The sequence below is a fragment of the Varanus komodoensis genome, unplaced genomic scaffold (genome assembly GCF_004798865.1).
Source record: "Varanus komodoensis strain SLA01 unplaced genomic scaffold, ASM479886v1 scaffold17, whole genome shotgun sequence".
NCBI classification, from domain to species: domain Eukaryota; kingdom Metazoa; phylum Chordata; class Lepidosauria; order Squamata; family Varanidae; genus Varanus; species Varanus komodoensis.
The window spans coordinates 7,486,225-7,508,704 of record NW_025335505.1 but is presented as its reverse complement, the minus strand read 5'-3'; the positions used below and the strand labels follow the sequence as shown (position 1 = coordinate 7,508,704).

General features: G+C 42.4%; 1 protein-coding gene across 1 annotated transcript in view; it reads right to left on the bottom strand.

Moving 5' to 3' along the window:
* Window positions 1-22,480, bottom strand: part of LOC123021656 (glutamate decarboxylase 1-like) — a 36,108-nt gene that overhangs the window by 8,550 nt on the left and 5,078 nt on the right. The window contains exons 2-9 of the mRNA XM_044426630.1: window positions 20,792-20,926; window positions 19,651-19,893; window positions 16,807-16,897; window positions 8,445-8,557; window positions 7,246-7,361; window positions 5,723-5,802; window positions 4,073-4,127; window positions 1,524-1,640 (exon numbers count right to left, since the gene is read on the bottom strand). Coding sequence (XP_044282565.1) covers window positions 1,524-1,640; window positions 4,073-4,127; window positions 5,723-5,802; window positions 7,246-7,361; window positions 8,445-8,557; window positions 16,807-16,897; window positions 19,651-19,893; window positions 20,792-20,926 — 950 coding nt within the window. The remainder of the gene's footprint in view (window positions 1-1,523; window positions 1,641-4,072; window positions 4,128-5,722; window positions 5,803-7,245; window positions 7,362-8,444; window positions 8,558-16,806; window positions 16,898-19,650; window positions 19,894-20,791; window positions 20,927-22,480) is intronic.

Sequence of the window (22,480 nt, the reverse complement as noted above, 5' to 3'; positions counted from 1 at the left end):
CAGAAACCTGCTCCAAGACTGAAGCTGGGACTCCAAACACCTGTCCCCAGCCTCACAGCCAATGTGAAAGAACTGGCCAGGCTGTGGCTGCAAAGCTGGAAGCGCCATCTTGGAGATGGAGCTTTGGGACCGGGGGAGGAGTCCAGTCAGAGTATGCTGTATCCTGGCTGCACTTCTCTCTCCTCTCCTCAACCTCCAGGGTACCACACTTAGATCGGCCAGCTAAGTATTTGGCATGGCAGAAATGCAGAGGTGATCTTTGTATCCATGCTGCTTGGCCATGCATAGGAGGCATGTAATCTTCGAAGTTTGGAGGGTTATGAGCAGCCTCATTGGATTGTGCCCTAACAGTATTTTTCTCTGGACATGAAGAATCGCAGGCCTCCTTGACTGATTAGATTCCCTAGTTAAAGGGAGAATTGTTAGGCATTTTGAATTCTCCATAATTACAGGGTTCTTTTGACTTATTGAAAATTCTGCAATGGGTTTTTCATCAAAGACTTATGTTGTGTTTAGACTTGATGGCAGCTGATCTGAGTGGGTTTTAGGTTGAATTCAACTTCAGGTTAGAGTTTGGGTTAGGAAAACCTATGTCACTGTGTGTGTCCAAGGACCTGGGAATAGTCTAGACTGGTCAAATGAACTGAGCGGTCAACAAAACAGAAAAAAGAACAAACAAACACAACCCTGATAGTGGTTTTCTGCCTGATGTCCTAATGTATCAGGAGCTGCCTGGGCGTTAAGGTGGGGGTTAAGTTTAAGATAGGATCATGGATAGTGAAACCTGTCTCCTTGTACTTATTAAGAGGTCTGGAGTCATGTTAGATGGTTCAAAAAAGTGAGAGAAGTGCCAGGTACCAAGAACCTCCTGGGTGCTGCCATTCTGCATATTGCCTAACTATAGAGGAATTATACAAGAGTGCTAGGGTTGCGGTCACAGGTCAGGTTAGGGTTAGGAAAACCTGGATCCCTGAGCAAGTAAAGGTACCTGCACTTGTCTGGTTTGGGAAAACAAAGCAAACAGTCAGCCAGAGACCTTCCTTCCCACAGAAGGCCTAATTTATGGCATAAAAACCATGTCTATTTTTGAAATCATACTAAATATAAAGCATTGTTTCAAAAACAGTGTTGCACTGTGTCTTGAATAAGCAGTTAGTCAGAAGAGGAAAACTACTGACTCGAAAGAATAATCTTTCCATTATCCCATTAGACTTACCATGATTTAGGGGGTCATTCTGATATGACAGAGACTGTATTTTAAAGCTATGCTTGCAATAAGTGACGAACATTAGGAAAGGCAGATGTATAACTTTTCTTCACCTTGAAGTAGATGCACCCTCAGTAGCCCTCCGTACATCATACATGTAACAAGTTGATTTGAAAAGCCACGAACTCATACATTGTTTTCTTGGTCATCCTAAAAATACCTCACTGTGTTTCTTTGTGAATAACAAAGTGAACTTTTAAACTTCATTTGAGTAGCAGGAAATTGCATACACGATACAAAATAATGGAGATCTTACATCTACATGCATCCAGAGATTGTACTTCTCACAAATGTCAGCAATGCTGGGAAGAGGATCAAAGGCTCCATACACCGTTGTCCCAGCTGTGGCACTAACATAGAACGGTACCTTCCCCTGAAAAAGGACACTGTATTAGTGCACAGGAAAAACTGCCTCTTCTTTTACTATATGATCATACTGAGAAAATCCACTCTGCATAATCAACAGGCATAATTATGGGATGTAGCCACCAAGGGCTTTGCAAAGCACCCACTTTTCAATGGATGTTATCAGAATAAGGAAAGGATGTAGACAAGACATTGTAATTATATTTTGTCAAACTGAATTGGAGCATCAGTGGGGAAGCATCCTTTTTACCTTCCACTTGCTTCTATACATTCCAAGGCTATAGACCAGGTCCATTGATTTTGATGTTTTGGTGCACATCAAGGGCCATAGTTAGCAACACAGTTGCTGCAGATGTGTTGGCACCTGCCAAAACACCATGTGACACCTACACTGACTCCATCCCAATAGGGTGCATTTTGTACATCCCTTCCTGCCTACTTCACCTTGGTACCATCAAAGCCCTAACAAAGAAATGGGAAGCAGAACAGCAGATTGGGACTGATCTGTTGCTTTCCTGCTTCTTTGGTCTGGCTTTGTGGATGCTGCGACGGTTGGGAGGAAGCAGATGGGGGAATCCAAAGCAAGGGCCAGGGAAGAGACAAGGGTGGGTGGGTGGTGGGTGTGTGGGAGGAATACCGAATAACGCACTCTCCAGGGAGAGTGGGAATTGATGGAATGGAGGAAAGGGGCAGGAGGAAAGGGGCAAAATGTGCACTGGGCTCGCCATAGTCAGATGTGCCTGCAAGCCCAGAAGAAAATGCCACATACGCTCACGAGCCTGAAAAGATCTAGGCTCCTCAACATTTGAGATATAACTCTTTTATTTATGAATATTATGTCACTGTCATTTAGTGCTCTGCCAAAAAGCTGTTCTCCAATTTCCTGAGAGACCTTTTCCTTTGCAGAAGTAGTTGCATTTTTCTGCCTCATTTTTTGGGTTCGTGGGGGCTAGAATATTTTTGGCATTCTTTTCTTTTGTTTGATTAAAATATTCATAAACTGCCATCATCATGTAAAGCATGATGAATGATCAAGTGGTCATACAACCACAAAATGCAAGAAAAACAAGAAAATATAAGCAGAGGACATTTTAAATAGGTGGTAAAAATACAGTACAACTGGCTGACCCACTTAAAATGTGCTGGCAAAGCTCTTAACCTGATGTCAAAGGGACCGTACATGCACTCGCAGCTCTATTGCGGTGGTTTCGTGTGATGGCTCAGGGTGCACTGTTATTTTTTACACATCTTTCCAGGCACTGCAGCCTTCTCAGATGTCCACATTTTCTGATCTCAAAAAGCCCCATGGGAGGTGTTACCCCATGACATCTTTTCCTGGACTTTAATTGCAGTGTGGACAAGCGAGGTGGGGGTACAGAAAAGATTGTGCGGTGAAAGGCAGGTCTCCCCCACCCATCAGCCACCTCATATCTAAGGTAAGTGCAAGAATCCAGCACTAAGCCATGAATACATCCTTTGATTGTTTTCCCCTGAAGGCATTTTTGTCACATGGAGTGGCTAGTTCAGCCGTATGCCAAGGAAGTTACTCTTGCTTACAAAAATATGATCGTGATCGCAGGACTAGTAAACTTGGATTCAGTAGGTTTGCGGTGCAAGATCTTCAATCAGTCCACCTAAATGGAGATCTTCAACAGTTTATGACTGTATTGGCTCCTCCAAGGAAGTGAATGGGAGCCTTTGTGCTCTGAGAGCTGATCAAAGAAGACTGAGCAGAAGCAGAAATGCAGAAATACCACACTAGATGGACAATCAGGAGAAATCTCATTTCTTATTTTTGTTCAAACACAACGTTCCCTTGCTGGCATCGGGCCTAACCTGCCTCACAGAGTTCATGTGCAATATGAAGATAAAAGGGGGATGAATAAAGAGAGAGATTGAATTTGTACACATATACATATTTAGAAGCAGGTACCAGGCACATGCAGGCCTGCATCACAAGCTGTAAGGAGACAGAATTAGGTAAGGTGACCTTGAGGCAGGAAGATATATTTGATGTTCAGCTTTTTTCCACTCATGAAGAGACTTGCTGGACTGAAGCTAATGTATTACCAAAAACCTCTAACACTAAGTTGACTTATTGTAAGTTACAAATATATTAACTACCATAACTTTCTAAAAATCTAGGCTAGAACGCTCAAGAGGAAACCTTTGTCCCATGTGAAGAACAGTATATTCCTGGAATGGCCAATCTTTCTCACCGATGAATTGCACTTACTATAAGTAAGAGCTAAGTTGTCTCACTACTACAAGCTATAGACATTTCTCTGAAAATGGCTATAGTTCATTTCTCTCCCACAAATTGATTGGAGCATGAGCTTTTGTAGGCAAGAGTGTACTTCATCAAACTCAAGGAGCTGTCCTGAAGGTAACAGGTGCATGCATGGGTAGAATAAGGGGAGGGCAGGGAGGGAAACAAACCTGACTTTTGACTTTGAGGATGCTTCCCTCCAGTTCCGATGGAATCATCTTCCCCCTGTTAAGAAAAATAGAAATTGCCTTTGCCAAAAGTTATTAATGATGCAACATGGAAAAATGAAGGGTAGGTTTCATTCCTTCTTTCAAGCAAAACTGTTCACTGTTTTGCATGCTAGAAAGCATCCCTGTAAGACTCTGTCCCTGTCCAGATGTCCCCTTCCCAATGCACACATACACAAACACCACATAATCAGATGGGCATGAGGGGAAGAGAAGGACTGAGTTCAGGAGCTTCACCATCTCCAATGTATCCTCACTAATGCCAGGCTGCAGACCCCATGTGTTGGAGGGCAGCTTCTGCAGTGGGGGCCTTTCTCCATGTGACCAGGCTCCCTGCCCAGATTAGAACTTGCGCTGGGTTCTAATTCACACTGCATTTGCCTGAACAAGGAGGCCTCATGGAGGGTTGTGGGGATGCACAGTGAGGATGCTGTACAGGTTGCAAAGCCAATGAGCTTGCCCCACGCCCCCACTCAGAAGGTTGGTGCATAAAGCTTCAGCGGAGTCCCTTTTCCTTCCTCCCTTGGAGCAAAAGTAATCTCTCTGCACTGCTTTGCAGACAAATAGAATACCTGGAGTTACATTCAGTGTGTCAAAGATTTTTCTTCTAATTGTACATCTGTTTGTTTTGCTTACTGAGTTTCTAATGCATTTGGTTATTCATTTCATGATACTTTCATTTTCTTCTGCTTTTGCCTTTACTACTTCTAGCTGCTAACTTTTTGGGTACTAGCCAGTATTTTATCTTCTCAGAAAGCCCTGGAATGACACAAAACCTTGAGCATTCTGGGAAAAGAAAATAGAAGCCAGAAAAATCTCCTTGAAAAAGTAACCCTTCCCTCACTCATATCTTTAAGTTTTAGTGCATGGGTCCTCAAACTACGGCCTGTGGGCTGGATCCAGACTGCCATGCCCATTTATTCAGCCCACCTCAGAGGTTTTGGACTCCCCACGCCCACCACTCAGAGATCATTTTGGACTCACTCGGACAAAACGATCTCCGAGCAAGGAAGCACCACCTCGTCGCATGTGCGCCCACCGTGCCACTGCCAGTGGCGAGCAGTGGCTTGCTCACTCAGAGATCATTTTGGACTTGCTTGCAGATCACTGAGTAAGCAAGCCACTGCCTCACCCTGCATGCCCACCGCCGCCTCACTGGCCCACACCCGCTGCCGCCACCTTTCAACTGGCCCCTTGTTGAAAAAGTTTGAGGACCAGTTTTAGTGGAATGCTTCAAAGAGACAGCAAGTTTGAGAAGTCATGGTCAAATCTCTGAAAAAAATGGCTACTGGATGCACAAGCTGTTGCACGACAAAGGCAGTTGTTTATATTGATGTCCATCCATTTAATTTCATTTGGAATTTGAATCATGTTTCATGCAATCAAATGAATGATAACATGCTGACAAGACTCAAAATGATTTCAAACTTAATGGCATAAATGGTGCATTTGTTTTCACGGGCATGTGTTCCAAAAATAGGAAGGTGAAATGGTCTGAACGGAAAGGTTTCTGTTCTCAACAAATCCATACCAGTAATTGCACAAAGGCAGATACACATAAAAACATGGACTGGAAGCCATCGAGAATCTTACCTTTCATCACACTTGACAGCAATAACATTATCTGTCCCGATCCCCAGAACTGCTGCAGCTTTCTTTATAGAATAATGGCTCTTAGATATTTAAGGATGAAAAGGTTAAAGAGAGGAAAGCTCACACAACACACATTAGAGTCCACAATATTGCTTCATGATTACTTATGTCTTAAAGAAATGTAGAAAAGATGGCACTGGCTTTTAAGCTATTTCGGTTCAGTTGACATAATGGGAGTGCAATTCAATTTAAATGCCAATTAAGTTGCAATCCTATACCCATTTACATAGGAGTATGTCCTGTTTTCCCCCTCAGGGAATTTTGTTTTATTGCCAAATCAAGTTAAAAATAGAAGTTAAAAATACATGTAACAGCATATGAATGGAATTCATAGATAATATTTCTTAGTGTATCATGGATATAGTTGGGAGCTAAGCTAAAGTAAAATAGCATAAGGAGCATTTCATTAGACAGCTAATGTAAGCAGTCATTGATACAGATACTTTCATGGAAAGGGGAAGAAGAAGCTTGCAGGCATCTGTATGTAATCTTCATTTAGCTCAGTTACTCAGGACTAACATCTAAGCATTTGTTTATATATTTATTTATTTACTGCTTTTGTATACCATTCACAGCTATCAAAGTTCTCAGAGCAGCTTGCAACAAAACACATAACAATAAAACCTGTTGCTATGTTGTTATGTGTGGACATGTATAGAATTGCTCTTTTAAATAGTTATATTGAAGGTTAGATTGAAAGCCAAGGGTGGTAATTCTACTTGCCAGAGAATTCTGTGGCTGCTAGTGAAGGATGTTCAAATAACACCTCCATTACATGTAATGTCAAATCTTGTTTTGGTCTATAGCAGGGGTGTCCAACCCATGGCCTGTGGGCCACATGTGGCCCAGGATGGCTATAAATGTGGCCCGATACAAAATTGTAAACATAATTAAAACATTATGAGATTTTTGGTGTTTTTTTTGTAACTGGTTTGTGTGGTTCTTGAGTGTGAACTGTGTAGACGATCGTTGTATCACAATGTCACATAAACATACACGTGCTCTCTTAGGATTATTATGTGAGGACTGCTTTGCTTATGTGTGCTGGCGGATTTCATGAAAATTATGCACAGACCTTTTTTGCTCATCAGTTACCATTAGTGTTTCCATATTTAATGTGCAGCCCAAGACAATTCTTCTTCCAATGTGGCCCAGAGAAGCCAAAAGGTCAGACTTCCCTGTTCTATATAGCAGAGTATACTTATATGGTACTTAAGACCCCGCTTTTCAGGCACCTGGCATCTCACAGCTGGATCTGGCTCTACAGTTACCGCGTCTGACTCAGAATCAGTGTTAGGTGCCATAGACCACCCCCTACCCCCCCAGATTGGAACAAAGTCTCACAACAGTAAGGTAATGAGTGCTAAGACTAGGGACAGCAGACAGAAAGGCCAGCCTGGGTAATAACACACCTTTACATGATCAACAGCTTTGTGTAAGCTTTGTTGTGTACGCATACTCACATGTTCAGACACAAACAGTGCAATGTTTGGAAGGGCTGCCATGCCCTTTGTTTTAATTTCAGGGAAGCGTTTATAGCGGGCAACTAAAACACTGTAGAGGTTTGAAATGCTGCCTCCTGGAAGACAAAAAGGTAAATTATGCCTGCTTGAATCATCTAGTCTTATTGGGAACAAAATAGTCCAACCTACCACATCAGACCCAGTGCCCAGGTTGGAGTCGGCCACTGGAAAATACTTTACTTGCATGCAGTGGTATATTCCACCCAGAAAGGTCCCCACTTCAGGCAGTTTTCTCTATCCCCACCCTATCCTTGCCCTTCAGTGACACACAGAAAATTAATTAGCCTGCCTAGTAAACACCACAGATGAAAAGCTTGCTATGTCATATCCGCCATATTCTGAGAGGAGCTTGGCTCCACAAAGCAGAAATGATATGCCCATCAACTTTCAGTGCTGGACTTGGTAATAATAATCAGGTCACATAATGCTGTGACCTGGTGAGTACTCTGGTGTTAAATCATTGCACTAGCCCAGGAATGTAGTTTCAAGCACCACTGATATGGAAGTGGGTACCACCTGGGGGTAAATTGTTGTGGCAGCATTGCAAATGGCACAGAAGCATTTCAAAGTAGGGAATAGGGTGATCTCTGAAAAGGCTGAGGGTGATCTCTGAAAGTATTTTGGGTGCCCTGGAGCCTTTTGCATCAGTGAAAGCCATGAGTAGGAGCAAAAATGCAAGGTCAGCAATGCTCACATCATGTGTATACTGATGATCTGTAACACTTGGGACTGCCGGCAGGGTATCAGATGTACTTCTCAATATAAAAAACACAGAAGACAAGTACAGTATTTCTAGACCAGACCCAGAGATGAAGTAAAGACATTGTAATGGTTTGGATGCTGCAATGATTATCTTTCCTGAATAATATGGGACTGAACTCTGAGGGCAGCTAGAGGAAACATAAGAAACTTTCCTCCCATGAAAGTCCTGAAAACATGGTGGGATGCAAAAATACTTTCTTTTTGATCAAACATTTTCTGTTCTCAGCTTCAAAGGTACATTTCATGGAGTACACAGGAGTATATTTTCTATCTGTACACAGATCATGCTCACATTACTGTCCAGATTTAAAATGTCACCACATGATGCATGTTAGTTCCTGGATTTTAAAAGGTGCAATATTTTTTAATCTACATACCAGGAGAAAATATACCATCTGCTTCAGTTTCTGCCCATCCAATGATTTCATGCATTTTCTTAAGCAGGATTTCTTCCATTACAATGAAGACTGGAGATATTTCATAAGTAAACCTAGAAAATGTTTTAAAGCAAGTGACACATCACAATTAGAAAAATAAAAGGCTCAAAACTGTATTCAGATGAACTGCAGGGAAAAGAAAAATAAATGAAGAAACATTGCTACAAAGTTTAATTTCAGTCAAGAAAAAGAGATTTCCCACATAGATTTCAAATCTTACTGAAAGAATGATTTGTCTTGCAAGACTATTCTATTCTATTGTAACAGACAGCAGTCGGATCATGCGAACTCACGCAACAGATATTTATCAATTCAGAAAAAAAGTATATCATTGAGATGATAGAAGTGACTGTATGTATGAGTGCTGAGAAGAGAAGTACACTTCGGAAATTTGAGAACCTGGGCTTAATGACCTTACAGTCCCTCCCTGATTTGATGCTGGTGTGTATTACATTGCTTACTTCAAAATGTGGTAACCCAACCCTGCCAAAGTTGGGGTTTCAGCCACACATTCTGTGCAGTGGAGCCTCGGAGTTCTTTCCCAAATGCTCCAATGTTTCTGGCCACTTGCAGGCTGGACTGGGGGTGCTTCCTCTCCTACCCAGAACATGGCTGTTAATTCAGTATGAGATTCCAGTGGGTTTTCTGTAAAACACAGTAACTGGAGAGGAGTTGTGCCCTGGCAAGGAGACACCTCCTTCAGCCTGCACATGTGGTCATACTGGCTGGGAATCACAGGATTGGCAGTAGAAAACATCTGGGGAATACCATGGCTTTGGGTGGGTGGATTTTAACAATACTCATTCACTAATTTTGAATTTATTGCTTAGCCATCAAAGAATAAATCTCAATAAAGCAAATATGAATTCCTTCTGCACATGTAACTGGATCCACACTCAGTTATCCTTATCGAAGAAAAAAAAACTTTAATAAATCATGTTTAACTCATCCTATTCATATGAACAGGTGATTAGGTCACCAGCTCTAAGTCACCAACTCATAGTCAAAGAAAAATATGAATTTCTGACAACCTGTATAAACCTTTTCAAGGGGTTTTTAAAAAATTAGTTTAACAGAAAATATTCTTCTGAAAAAACTACTTGGCGATGCACAAGGAAAGGGGAAATCCTTTGATATTAGTGCTATGATCCACATGTTCCAGAAATTGTCCTACTCCACAGTTTGGTTACTTGTACCAAACAAACTGTCCAAATAATTTTCAAGGGTAGCCCCACTTACAGTGCGTTACAATGACAGCATCCGCATGAGCGTCATCTGTGGTTCATTCATTTCAGCTGCATTATGAAAAGCACACCCCACTGCATTCCATTCTGGGCACCAGGTTTAAAAAAGATGCAGAAAAACAAGAAAGGATTCAGTGGACAGCAACAAGGATGATTCGGGGACTGGAGGCAAAGCCCTTAGAGGAAAGACTGAGGGAACCGGGCATGTTCAGCTTTGAGAAGAGAAGACTGAGGGGAGCTATGATAGTACCCTACAAGTACTTTAAAGGCTGTCACAGACGGGAAGGAAAGGACCCCACTCATCGCTGAGTGTAGGACACAGAACAGAAGACTTAAATCGCAGCACACCAGATTCAGGCTAAACACCAGGAAAAACTTCCTGGCTGTCAGAGTAATACAACAGTGAAACTGGTTGGCAAGAGAGGTCTCCCACACTAGAGACATTCAAGGCACAAACTGGGCAGTTCTCTGGGTGGGGTGGTATAACTTGACAACCTGCACCATCTGGGGGTTGGAGCTAATGACATACTCGGCCCCTTCCAACCCTACTATTCTATGAATCTATGACTGCCAAATAAGCTTCACTGAACTCTGTGGGAAGTTCTTACCTACATGGGATTGCACACTTATTTTATTTGTATTTCATCCATCATTCATTATATTTATAGTTCGAAGAGCTCAGAGTTTTATTTTACCCACACAATAATAAACTTACGTGGTAGGTTTGGCTGGTTTTCCCAAAGCTTTAACTCCCACTTCATGGCTGAGCAGAATTTGGATCTGCATTTCTTATATTCATGCCCAATGCTTTAGGCGCTCCCTTGCAAAGGTAGTGGTGTATCCAAATAGGATGACTTAGGACATAGACACAACAGTAAAACTGCAAGAGAACGGTGACAGCCAGTGCGGTATGGCAGTTGGAGTGTTGGGAGATCCAGGTTCTAGTCCCCACTCAGCCATGAAGCTCATTGGGTTATTTTGGGTGCTCACTCGCTCTCAGCCTGACACACCTCACAGGGTGGTCGTTGTGAGGATACAGTTGAGCTATGTAATGGTTTTTGGGAAAGAAGGTGGGGTGATGGTGATGACGATGTTACTATGAGTTCATACATTGCAAGTGTGATGAACTGAGGAAGTGACAAGGGATTAGATAGACAGAAACAAGCATACACCCTCCTAAATCCGTAAAGATTTTCTCTCCATATAATCTGTAAAACTCTGAGAGTTTCAAGTGAGTTAAAAAAACAAATACCTCGAAGAGGAAGTTCTGCTACTATCAACATTTAGGAGTGCAAGCAAATGCCCTCTTTTAAATTGCAGAGTTAACTATCAGGTGGAAGGAAACAAAGGCATTGTTCTTTTGCCTTCCAGGTTAGCGTAGATGACTTTGTCCAACAAAGTGATATGAGTGTTTACCAACTGACAGGTGAAAAAAGATCTGCTTACACTAACACATAATAGGACTCAAGTCCAGAGGGAATGCAATTGAGTCTTCCTTGGCCTTTGATCAAAATTCCCTTTTGCTCATGCTGCATCCTGTCCATGTGCTTTTGTCCTGTTATCCTCTTACAGTCATGCTACACAGTCGTAGCCAAAATTCAAGTTCAGGGAGTAGCAGTGTGAACTAAGTGCAGTTGCATTCAGTGTTTTAATCTGCAAGTGCAAAGAGAATTATAGATCACTGCACAGGTCCAGCATGGAGTGTCTATCTTGCCAAGAACACAACTAACTGTGCCATATCTGTGTCATTAGCAGAGAGCTGAACAGTCACAGAAGGCAGGCAGAGATCCATTTCTAATCAGGAAGTAAGGAAAGGGCCGTTCTAGCAGCAATTAATACTGGTCCCGTTGAACAGTTGCCATATGTCGGACTGCTTGTTTCATGCTTTGGCTTTGAAGTTCACCTGAACTTCAAAAGCAGTTCACTAAGAATCATGGGGTGCTGTTTGAGAAACATGAATTCAAAGGCCTTCTAGGCATATGAAATAACTTCCAAGGTTCTTTTAATCTCGGCCTCCCAAGGGAACTATATAATTCCCAGTGATTCGTTTTGATTATTTAATTGCACTACTCAGAGGTGTACATGCACCTGGCCCTTCTTCAGGGGGACCTGCTTCCCAGGCTTAGGGTCAGTGGAGTCCAGGAAGAAGTTCTTAGTGGTGGCACCCTGTCTGTGGAATACATTCATGAGCATAATGTCACTTACATTTTGGTGCCTAGGCGATTCTCTTTTGCTGTTTGTTGTTTGCAGTCATTGTTACATTGCTATTATACCCCACCTTTTTTCCTCTTGCAAGGAATATATTTTCAAAAACTCCATTTATCTGCACAGCAACAATTCTGTGAGGTAGGTTAGGCTAAGAGGGAGTGGTGGACCCAGAGTCATCCAGTGAGTTCCATGGCCGAGTGGGAGCTAGAACCTAGATCTCCTGAGTGCTTGTCTCGCAATCTCACCACCACACCACTAGCAAAAGTACCTGCCATCTTGCTGCAATCATTTGCAAGTTTAATGGCTGTGACTTGATCATTTTATTGACATTGGTCCTTTATTTTGCTCTGTTTAGAAGTTCTCTCTCTTTTTGTCCCCAACTATGCAGTTTTATTATAATGTTATAGGTATTACTGAGAGCCTCTTTAAAGATTGTGAAATAGAAAAGTGGAGAAGGGGAGAAGGAGGAAAGGAGGAAATTAATGAAAAATGAATGTCTTGATAAATAAATGCAGGCAGTTGACTACTCTGCAAGCATTTATATCTTAGTTGTAGCCACCTCAGTGACCCGTCACTGGACTGCAGTGAGTAAGTTCATCTGAGTTTTACAGGAAAGCTACTCAGGCTGTACTACAACCAATTTACTATGATTATGTGATCCGTGTTCAGCATTACAAACACTTTAGTTTTCATAACTATGAGAGTAGCAGCCAGCACAGCAAAGCAAAGTTTATCCATTGTAGAATAGCTTGCGCAAGCAAGTCTATCAGTATATTGCACCTGACTTTTTTGCAAACACAAAAACAGGGTTTCCACAACTAGAAGAAATTTTGTGCTAGCAGAATCACACCTCTGGACTCAGCCCTGCGTGTTTTGCATGCTGGTATGCAAAATGGCACAAAAGTTTCTGCTTCATGCTATGAGAGTTTTATATTTGCAGGACAGTGGGGTTTTCTCCCCTGTAGTTTCCACCTCTGCATCTTTATTGTTTCCATATTTTTTATTCCCTCTCTTATTGAATGCATGACTTTTAGATTATGTTACAGTTTTAAATTGCTTGTGAGCTTCTCCGAGTCATGCACAGTATTAGGAAAGCAGGATATAAATCTCCAAATGAAGAAATAAATGTAGGGTGATGTGAAGAAGGTGATATTCACGCCTACAGTCACATTCCTCTACCCTCTCAGGACTTTATCACTTCATTTCCACCTTATTCTGCTCCATGAGTTGAATGGAATAATAGGTCTGTTGCCAGGGTCTATTCTGTTGGTAACTAGATATTTTGTAGTTCCTTTGAGGAAGAATACGGATATTTGCCTTGGTCAGTACGTAATTTGATAGTACGTTCTTTTATTCACTGACTTCATCTTGCCCCATTCCATTGGCAGTCTTTTGCAACTTCCTCTACATCTACAGAAACTTTGTGCTAAAAGGGAAGAGGGATGAAGAGGAGGGAAGTTCCTTCCCTTGGACAACTGTGTACGAAGTATAAAACAGAACAAAGTGTTCTGTTAGAACTCTGTCTAACAGAAGTCTAACAGAAGCATCCTGGTTTATGTTGCATGAAGTTTTCCAAAAGGATACAATTTTAGATTGCAGATTTGAATAGAATGGGAGATAAAATCGGTTGCATTTGGATACAAAGTACATTAATTTACTCTTTCAAAACTAATGTTGGGGTACAATTATCCTTTGGTTTTTGTACTTCGCTGATAGAAACATGCGTACAAAATACCTTTGGTAGGAGAAATTTGTTATAGAAATGCATATCTTAGGAAATAGAAGCAAAAATGACAACACTGAGGTTGTCGCACACTTCAGACACATCGTGAGACGGCAAGAGTCACTGGAGAAGACAATCATGCCATGGAAAGTTGAAGGGAGAAGAGGAAAAGAAAGACTCAGCATGAGATGGACTGACTCCATATTGAAAGCAAAGCTTTGAACATAAAAATGCTGAGTGGTGCTGCTATGGACATTCATGGGGTCACCATAAATTGGAGATACCTTGATGGCACATAACAGCAACAAATATTAGGGCAATTGCTTAAAGAAATGCATATTTTAGGAAAACAATGTATGAAGACACAGATAATGAACATAAAGGAGAGCCAGTGTAGTAGTTAGAACTATAGGGACTCAGGAGACCTGGGTTCTAGTCCCCACTCAGTCATAGCACTAACTGGGCAACTTGGGGCCAGACAGTGCCTCATCCCAAACTACCTCAAGGGGTTGTTGTTGTGTGGATAAAGTTGAGTGGAGGAGCACTTTGTAAGCTGCTCTGAGTTCCTTGGAAGGAAAATAGGTGAGACATAAATGTACCACATAAATATATACATAAAATGAAATTCCATGTCATTTTTCTGCCTATGAAATGAATACATTTTAAAAACATTGAAGCACAATCCGATGCCCTCCCCATTGCTGGATGGAGTAAGACACAGTGGTGGTCTTTTGTACTATGCATTTTCCCTAGATAGCAGCTTTTGGCTGTCTAGATTAAGCGCTGAGGAGAAGTGAAGGACGCCGGTGTACCAATCGGAATCAGCATAAAGTGTTTCTAGCCTCCTTCTCTCCCCACCCCTGGTATACCCCTTCTCATTCTCTGTGGGTCCAGTAGTGACCTCAGGGAGGCAACTGGTATACGCCTTTCTTGCAGTTGTTCTTGGTGCATGTTGTCAGAGGAGGGCAGCTGCAACTCTGGACACTGAGATGATAGAAGTGGAGTAGCTCATCCCGAGAGCACCCTCTCCGAGCTGACATGAGGAACAGCCAGGATTGACAACTGTTGGGAGGGGGCATGCAGCTGTAGGACAGCAGCTCCAGGAGCCAGATGAGGCTAGCAAGCCTCTTGACCCCACGGTGCAGCACTGGGAGAGAAGGACTAGCCAACTAGACGGTTGGCATATGGAGCAGAAGCTAGCCAGCTTCCAAGGAGCCTTACCAGGGTGATGGGACACAGACTTACTCAAAAGGAGGGTTCTTGGAAGCAGTTGCTAGATTGTGTTAAACAAACAGATCTGGGCTTGCCCAGAGACTCATTCTTTCCTGGTTGCGCTTACTGGAAGTGCATTTGAGAATAAAGAGCCTTCTGCCAAAGAACAGTCTGGTTTTTTGGAAGGGTGAAGGGGAAAACCTAGCTCATGACACCTCGAAATATTCCTGTGCCCCCACTCCAAGACAACATGGGGAAGACATAAGACTGTGCCCTTGGAAACTGATATGGAAACAAGATGAAATAATGCATGTTAGGAAAGAAAAAGTTAACATTATAGAAACTGGATCAGACAGATTTGTTCAATGCTACAGATTCTGAGCAGCCTTTAGGTGCCTGATCATCTAGGAGGTTTAAGAAGGCTTAAGAATATTTTAATCGGTACTGTTCAAAATCAAAGATTCTGCACAAGAAAAAAAATCCATTGTGGAAGTCAATATCTTTAATTTTGAGTCATAAAAAGGCCTTTTCGAAAGCTTCTGAAGATCGTGTCTTTGATGTAGCCCTGCAGTCCAAATGTAGTCAGAAAGCTACCTTTGTTTCAAAGTCATTGCTGGATATTCAGGACAGCAGAGGAACACGACTGCATGTGTGGACATTTTCCACAGGAACCTGAACATAATTGTTGTCCATTACTGGAATTACCAACAGCATTCACATTGAATCTGATGGACTGATATTCTCTAGATGCTTTCCAACTAATCTTTTAACAAACCAAAGCCCATTTTGCTAAGATGTTAACTTTCAAGGGTATTCATGATGTCACTGATACCAGTCACATGGAGAGTGCTGCATAAAGTCATAGATGTTACTCAAGAAAGAGCCACATAATGTCAAGATATTTCTCAACAACAAAAAGTGACTTATTGATGTTGTTAACAAGAGGCACTGCTCTGAAGCTCACTTACAGCAAAACTTGCCCAATCTATGAAAGAATACCTTTTGTATTTGTTTTACCTGAAATGAAGATAAGGATTGAAGGATTAAAACGGGTAAGGCTGCAAAGGATTTAAACTTTCATAATGTTTCAGTTTCACACAAGAAGGAAAAAGGACTGCACAAAGAATTGCACAATGTTTGCACACCACATCTATAGCCCACCTTTCTTATTATGTACTATTAGGCAAATAATAACTTGACCTAGCGCAAATTATTATTATTAAGCAGAATCCAAATTATTATGATTTGGCATGACCTAGTGCAAATTGTTATTATTAAGCATATCCATTACTATTAAGTCTCAATGGGACTTTGTTGATTCTCCTGGGGTGTATAGGAGTATATGCAGAGTTCTCCTAGTGTTTAACTTTAAATGGATTGTGTTTCCCACCAGCACCTACATGACATATGCTACTATTTGCCCTAGAAAATTCTGTTTGGTCATTGAGCAAAAACAAATTTACTATAGGAGAAATTTTCAATGGAAGACTGACTGGAAGGAAAGGGTTGCGTGAACATTTTCCGGTGCTATACTCAACATCACAGACAGATTTCCTGTTGCTGCTTTTTGTTTTAAAGCAGATAGGGCATATCTTACATATGCTTTGTAAAAAGACAACACCTGGTTAACATGGTATGTCTTTTGGGAAAGCCTTAGCTATTGGGCAGAATAGAAAATAAATAAGCTGACGCCTTCCTTATTTTAGCAGAAATCGGACTCCTGTTTCCTTTCTGTTTGTTCTGGCTCTGAGGCCAATTTACCAGCCCTCCTGGTGTATTTCAGAAATGGTTAGCCTCTGTTTGCTGCTTCACAATAAGACAATTGCACTTAAAGAGCTATCAAAGATAGTTTCAGCTTTCTGTTGTTACATGAACTCAGATTAATCTTGCGTACAACTAAGATTACAGTACATACATGTTTGTATTTGCCGTTGCTGTCAGCCATTCCCCAGCGAGCCCTATAATGTCAAGTCCACTGGAAAGCTGGTTGAAATAACGAGGATGTCCTTAAAAATATAAATAAATTAAAATAAAATGGTTGCTTTGGAAGAAATGTTACAAACATGTTACATTTTGGTGTGATTTCCAAGCAGAGATACAAGCAGGGATGGGAGAATCACGTTGCAGATCAGTTCACATTGCTTCTCATTTTGTTTACCGCATGTTTTTCATTCTGATGAGAAACATGTACATTTCGAACAGGGAAGCTGCATGTTTCTATGTGCCCTTTTCAAATGCCCTTTTTGTCATTTTCATGATTTTGTCAAGTGCACATTTTTCAACCGAAAGCACAAGTTTAGAAATGTACATGCCTTCTCTGACAATACTGTGCTCACGTTTCTATTCAGGCTTTCAAAAAAGGCAAGTTCTGATTGTCTGTGATCTGAAATATAATCCTGAACATGCCTAGGTATAAGATGTCCACTGACATTTAGAATGCATTGAGAAAAGGAAGCAATGTCTAAAAATTCAGTCTTGCAGGCCTGCTACATAACTAGATACCAAGTCTTGGAGGACTGCTATGTAATTAGATAGTACCTTATGGCACGCATGGCATTTTGTCTGTGTGACGCAAGTACTGGGAGATGCGCAGCGGCTGCGGGACAAGGATGCTGCTGTGTTCTGTGAACGGTCCGCACTGAAGTCTGCATACCACGGAAACCAGAAATGGACAAGACAAAGGAGAGGTCTTCTACTTAATTATTCTACAGGGCAACAAGGCCCTGCTCTTTCAGGATGGTTATTATTAAAGCTACCCTTAGGAGTGAGGTACAGCTATCCTACTCCGTGTGTGTTTTCTAAACCAAGATCAGAGCTGCTGCCTGAAAAGTGCCTGCAAGAGAGCATTCGTCATGCGATCCCTTGCCTCCAGTCCAAGAGGGTCCTTCCAGGTGCAGGCTTACTACCTCATTGTGAGGAGCCAAGCATGCATCTCCTCACCATGCTGCAAACATGAGTAGAACCAAATGGTTCATTCAGTAAGTTCAAATGAAGGGGACTACATTTTTCATGGTGGTGCCTCAAGCTTACCTCCTTCCTCCCATACCCTCCTTTGTTTTTCTCTGCATTTCTCTTCTAATACATCAGTGGTGAATTCCTATTCATTAGTAGTCGATTGCATTTTATTCTGCCTTTGTTTCTCTTGGGAGTCACCCATTTTTTTCCTCACAACAACAACCACGTGTGGTAAATTGGGTTAAGAGTCTGTGACTAGTGCAAAGCCATGCAGTGGGCTCCATGGCCAAGTGGGGACTAGAACATGGGGACTCCCAGGTCCCCAGGCCCACACTCTCTCCACCACACCACATTGGCTCTCCCAAAGAGGCTCTGAAAGAGATCTGGAAGTTCCTACAGTCCCTGAATTTTTTGCACTCTTCAGTTTCCACTCCCTTGCCAGACATTGTCATACAGATTACCAAGGTGTTTGAATGGGCCCCAAACCCATGTCACATCTGGCTCTTGGGACCAAAACACTTCTGCAGTTCTGTGTGGTCCCCCCCCCCCCATTTAATGAAACTGGGCAGAGAAAAATGTGCTTAATATGCAGCTGAATGTGCAGAGAACTGTAATCACACATTACGTAATGTGCAGAGATGAGGAGAGTTGTATGTACAGCTCTACCACAAGATTAGCGTATGAATTAGCCAGATGTCTACCCTGAAGGTAGAAAGATCAAAACCACATAAATATATTGTGCTATAGATAAGGGTGTGTCAAGTATCTGATGCAGGAGTGAAAATCTATAGATTATTTTCCACTCAGTCTAGTGAATTCCATTCTGGGAGTGTGCGTGGAATCCATTTGGGACTTCCTGGACTCCCATCTGCTTTGTTGCAGCCCTGAGCCCCTGGTAAGCACACCCGGCATTCACGGGGCACTCACCAGGGATCATAGCTCAGATGCCGTGCAAGCAGTGATACCACCTGCACCACCTCTGTGCTGCTGCACCTGATGAGGAGGAAGGTTGCTGGCTGTACAACCTTCATTCTGTGAGCATCCGAAGACATTCTGGGCTTGGCTCACTTTCTATGACTGGGTGGAGCATGGAAGTAGGTCTGCAAATGCTTGGAGGGATGGATTCCACTAGGTTTCATCCCAACCCTCTTCTAATCCATCAACTCTGCACTGGCACCAACTCAGTCTGGGGCTCAGACTGAACCAACTCACAGATTCCTGTTTTATAAATGGACCTCGATTTGTGAAATTCATTTATATGTAAATGTGGCAACGGATTAATCACACTTGCATTTGGTATAAACCTGAAACTAAGTATCATAAAGTTCAATGCAGAGAGCATGCATAAGCAATGAGAGGAAGACGTGTCTCATGGGAAATGCTGCAACAAGAACAAAAACAGCTTAAATATGAAGTGTTAGCACAATTTAGACTTGCGCCATTTATAAATTTGCACAAATTACACTACACAGGCACAGCTCCAAATCTGCACAAATATTCAAGTCTTTCCACAGAGATCGAACTCCCACTGCACTCCCAACTTGGCCAGCTTTTGGGTGTTAGGTCAAAAACTCCATCAAGCTCAAATGGAATGAGGTTTCCAGCATTGCACATTCCAGGGGAAGAACTAGGAGACTCACTGGATCAGCCCGAAAGCATGCTCAGTTCAACATCCTGTTTTTTACAGTGGCCAACCAGTTGTTTCCTGAGAAGTCCCAAACCAGGAAAGGTGATCAAGAAGTCACTGCAATGATAAGACATCTCTTTAAACAATGCTCCCTCAAGACAATAAACTGGTCATTACCTGTCTTGACTCCATACTTCAATGTATCCCTGCAATCCACAAGTATTTGTTCCAGAGGTTCTGGGTGGTCAGAAAGTTCCAAGCTGAAGCCTTCCAGCCCTTCCAAAAGCTGATGAGGGTGATGGAAATCCAACACTTTACTCTTTCGATCGTAGGTCTTTTTAATATAACTCAGGAAAATATCCACCACTTCATGTAGGAAATGTTCTGTAAGTTCCTCACAATTCTGAGCCGGCAGCAGGTCTAGGAGAATCACACCCCAAGGAAGTTGCCATTAATGAGCACCAAATTTAAGGAAGGGGCATGTGGCAAAGGCATTTCCATAGGCCGGCCACACAGCCAGGAGCTTCCCCTTGTATGTTCAAATCTCCAGCTGAACAGTGAAACTAGTTTGCTTGAGTATCTTCCACTCATTGTGTCCTGTTTTACAGATTTCAAAACCCAATAAATTTTTGTCCTGCCTTGCAAAATTCAGCACTTCTCCAGGTGTGCCACAGACATGTAAGTGGAGCAGCTTGTGGCTGTGACAATACTGAGGGAATTTCCTGGTTACGGTCCAGCAACCTCCCTTTGTCAGCATCTCTTTGGAATGAGAATGAGGACCAGCTCTTTCGAAACCCAGTTACGCATTTCTGCTTCACTGGAAACTGTCACATTCTTTTCACAAAAGGGGCCTTGTGCTTGTGCTCTTATTTCATGTTAGTATTTGCACTGTATGTTTTTAATGTGTGCTACATCACCAGGACATGCTGGTTATTGGGTGTTTCTGGTTTTTTGCATAGGGGCCCTGAACCTATTAGCCATGAACTGTTTTCCTAAGTCATACATGAGCCATCCTGAACCCACAAAAGGGGATACAGATAATGCAAATCTATCATGGAAGAGCCCAGGGCTGTCTCCCTTCCTCCCTCCCTCCCTCCCTCCCTCTCAGGTTTTCTGCAATCTGCTTATGGCTTCAAGTATATGCTCCCAGAAAGCAACAACAAGGACACTTAGCAAACCAATTCACTCCTACACTTTCTGCATTTCCACTGTCATGTCCAATGAGAAGCTCACATGAAGGAGGATTCACGAACTGTATAAGTTGAAGTTATGCACAAGCATATAATGTATGCATATTAAAATATTATATTAGCATTACCTGATCCATAAATGTTTGAAAAATTTGTTGCAAAACTCTCAATGGTTGCACCTTTTTCTCTTTCCCCATGTTCTTCTTGTAGGCTAGAAAGATGCTTTTTTCTCCACTGCTGAGGTTCAGTGTGGACCTGTTCATCTGAAGAAAGCAGCAAGCAGGAGAGTCATTAGAAAGTCAAGATACAAAGGAGAAGTGGGCTGCTTCAGAGCAGCCCTGCCAAGCCAGAGCTGCAATTCCTTTGGTACAGAACATGGCAGAGGGCACTGCAGCAGGCTCTGCTTTGCCCAAGGAGAGAGTCCCCTTGCAAATGAAATAATAGACGGGGAAGTGGGCACAAAAGGTTGCGATTTATCTCTGCCCGCCCTGAGAGAAATGCCTGAGTTCATAGCTCTGAAGCAGAAGAATTGTAGCCCATGCAGCCTCACCTTTCTGTCAAGGGCTGGTGGTATGGTGGTTTCTTTCTTACCCTGGAACAGGACTGGCAACTAAAGGCTTCACCAGCAAATTTCTTCTGGGCGTGTGTGCTGGTTCAATGGAGTCTAATGGCTCCCAAGTCTGCTGGATGACGTATCCATTCTGGGTGCCACTCTGCACTTTCAGGGAGGGAACCCTGGGGGTGCCCCCTCCCCAAAGTTCAACACCAGGGATAGCTCCTTAAAAGGTCAGACTGTAGCCCAAAGTGGATGCTGCCCCACTGATAACAGAATAATCATTTTCACTGCTTATAGGACCGGGAGAGTGCCCAAGGAGGAGGCTTTCCAGGGGGGCAGAATAAAGAATTTTTGTCTCCTTCTCTGCACTCCTTGCCTCAGGTCCTTATCCTGTTGTTCCATATAGTGATGGAAGGATGCTAGCCATCATTACTGGCAGCTACATGGAATAGTTGTGGAGAAGGAAAGAAGAGTCTCCCTCCTTCCACTTCAGGATTATTTTTCATTGTCCTCCATTTTAGGCCATAATCTTCTACATGTTTAGAATTTCTGAGAACTGTAGATTTTCTTCTGTCTAAACATGCAGAGCATGGCACCTTTAGTTCTGCTTTCAACCAAAGCTCAAAGATTCCCTGTATTAAACTGCTCTTGGCCCTGAACTCAGTTTTGAGACTGACAAAAGCTCTCAGCAGGTGTTGGCATTCTTGCCTGAAAAAGAAAGCCCTCCTTTCTTGCACAGCTTTAGGGCATTTGAGTGAAAAAGTCCAGTCATCACCTACCCTCGTCCTGTTCCATGATCTCTCTTTTTCTTTTATGCTCAGTGCATTTCTTTTATGCTCAGTACAGCAATCCCCCTAAGCTGTTTCTCACCACAAATGCACACATATCTGGCAAGAGCTGAAGAATAGCAGAATTCAACTTTCTCTTGCTATTCTGCTGGATTTCTTATATAATTTCCTTTCCATATGAAACAACAGCTGAGATTTAGTGTTGATAAGAGCAGCATTAAGACCAAACCTACTTTAGGGAACTTGCCATGCAAGACTAATACGTTTTAAAGCCTCTTTACTTCCTTCTTTTCCCTTTTCAGTAGCCCTTGTGGTTTTCCAGACCTAGCAAATCTTTTTCAACATCACTGTATACAGCCCATGGCTTTGTCTAATGTTCCAGATCACTTTTCATTCCCATACTGTTAAATTAACTGCCCTGCTCACCACGCCTAATCATTTTGGAGTGCTTCCTGTGCTGCAGCAGCTCCCCC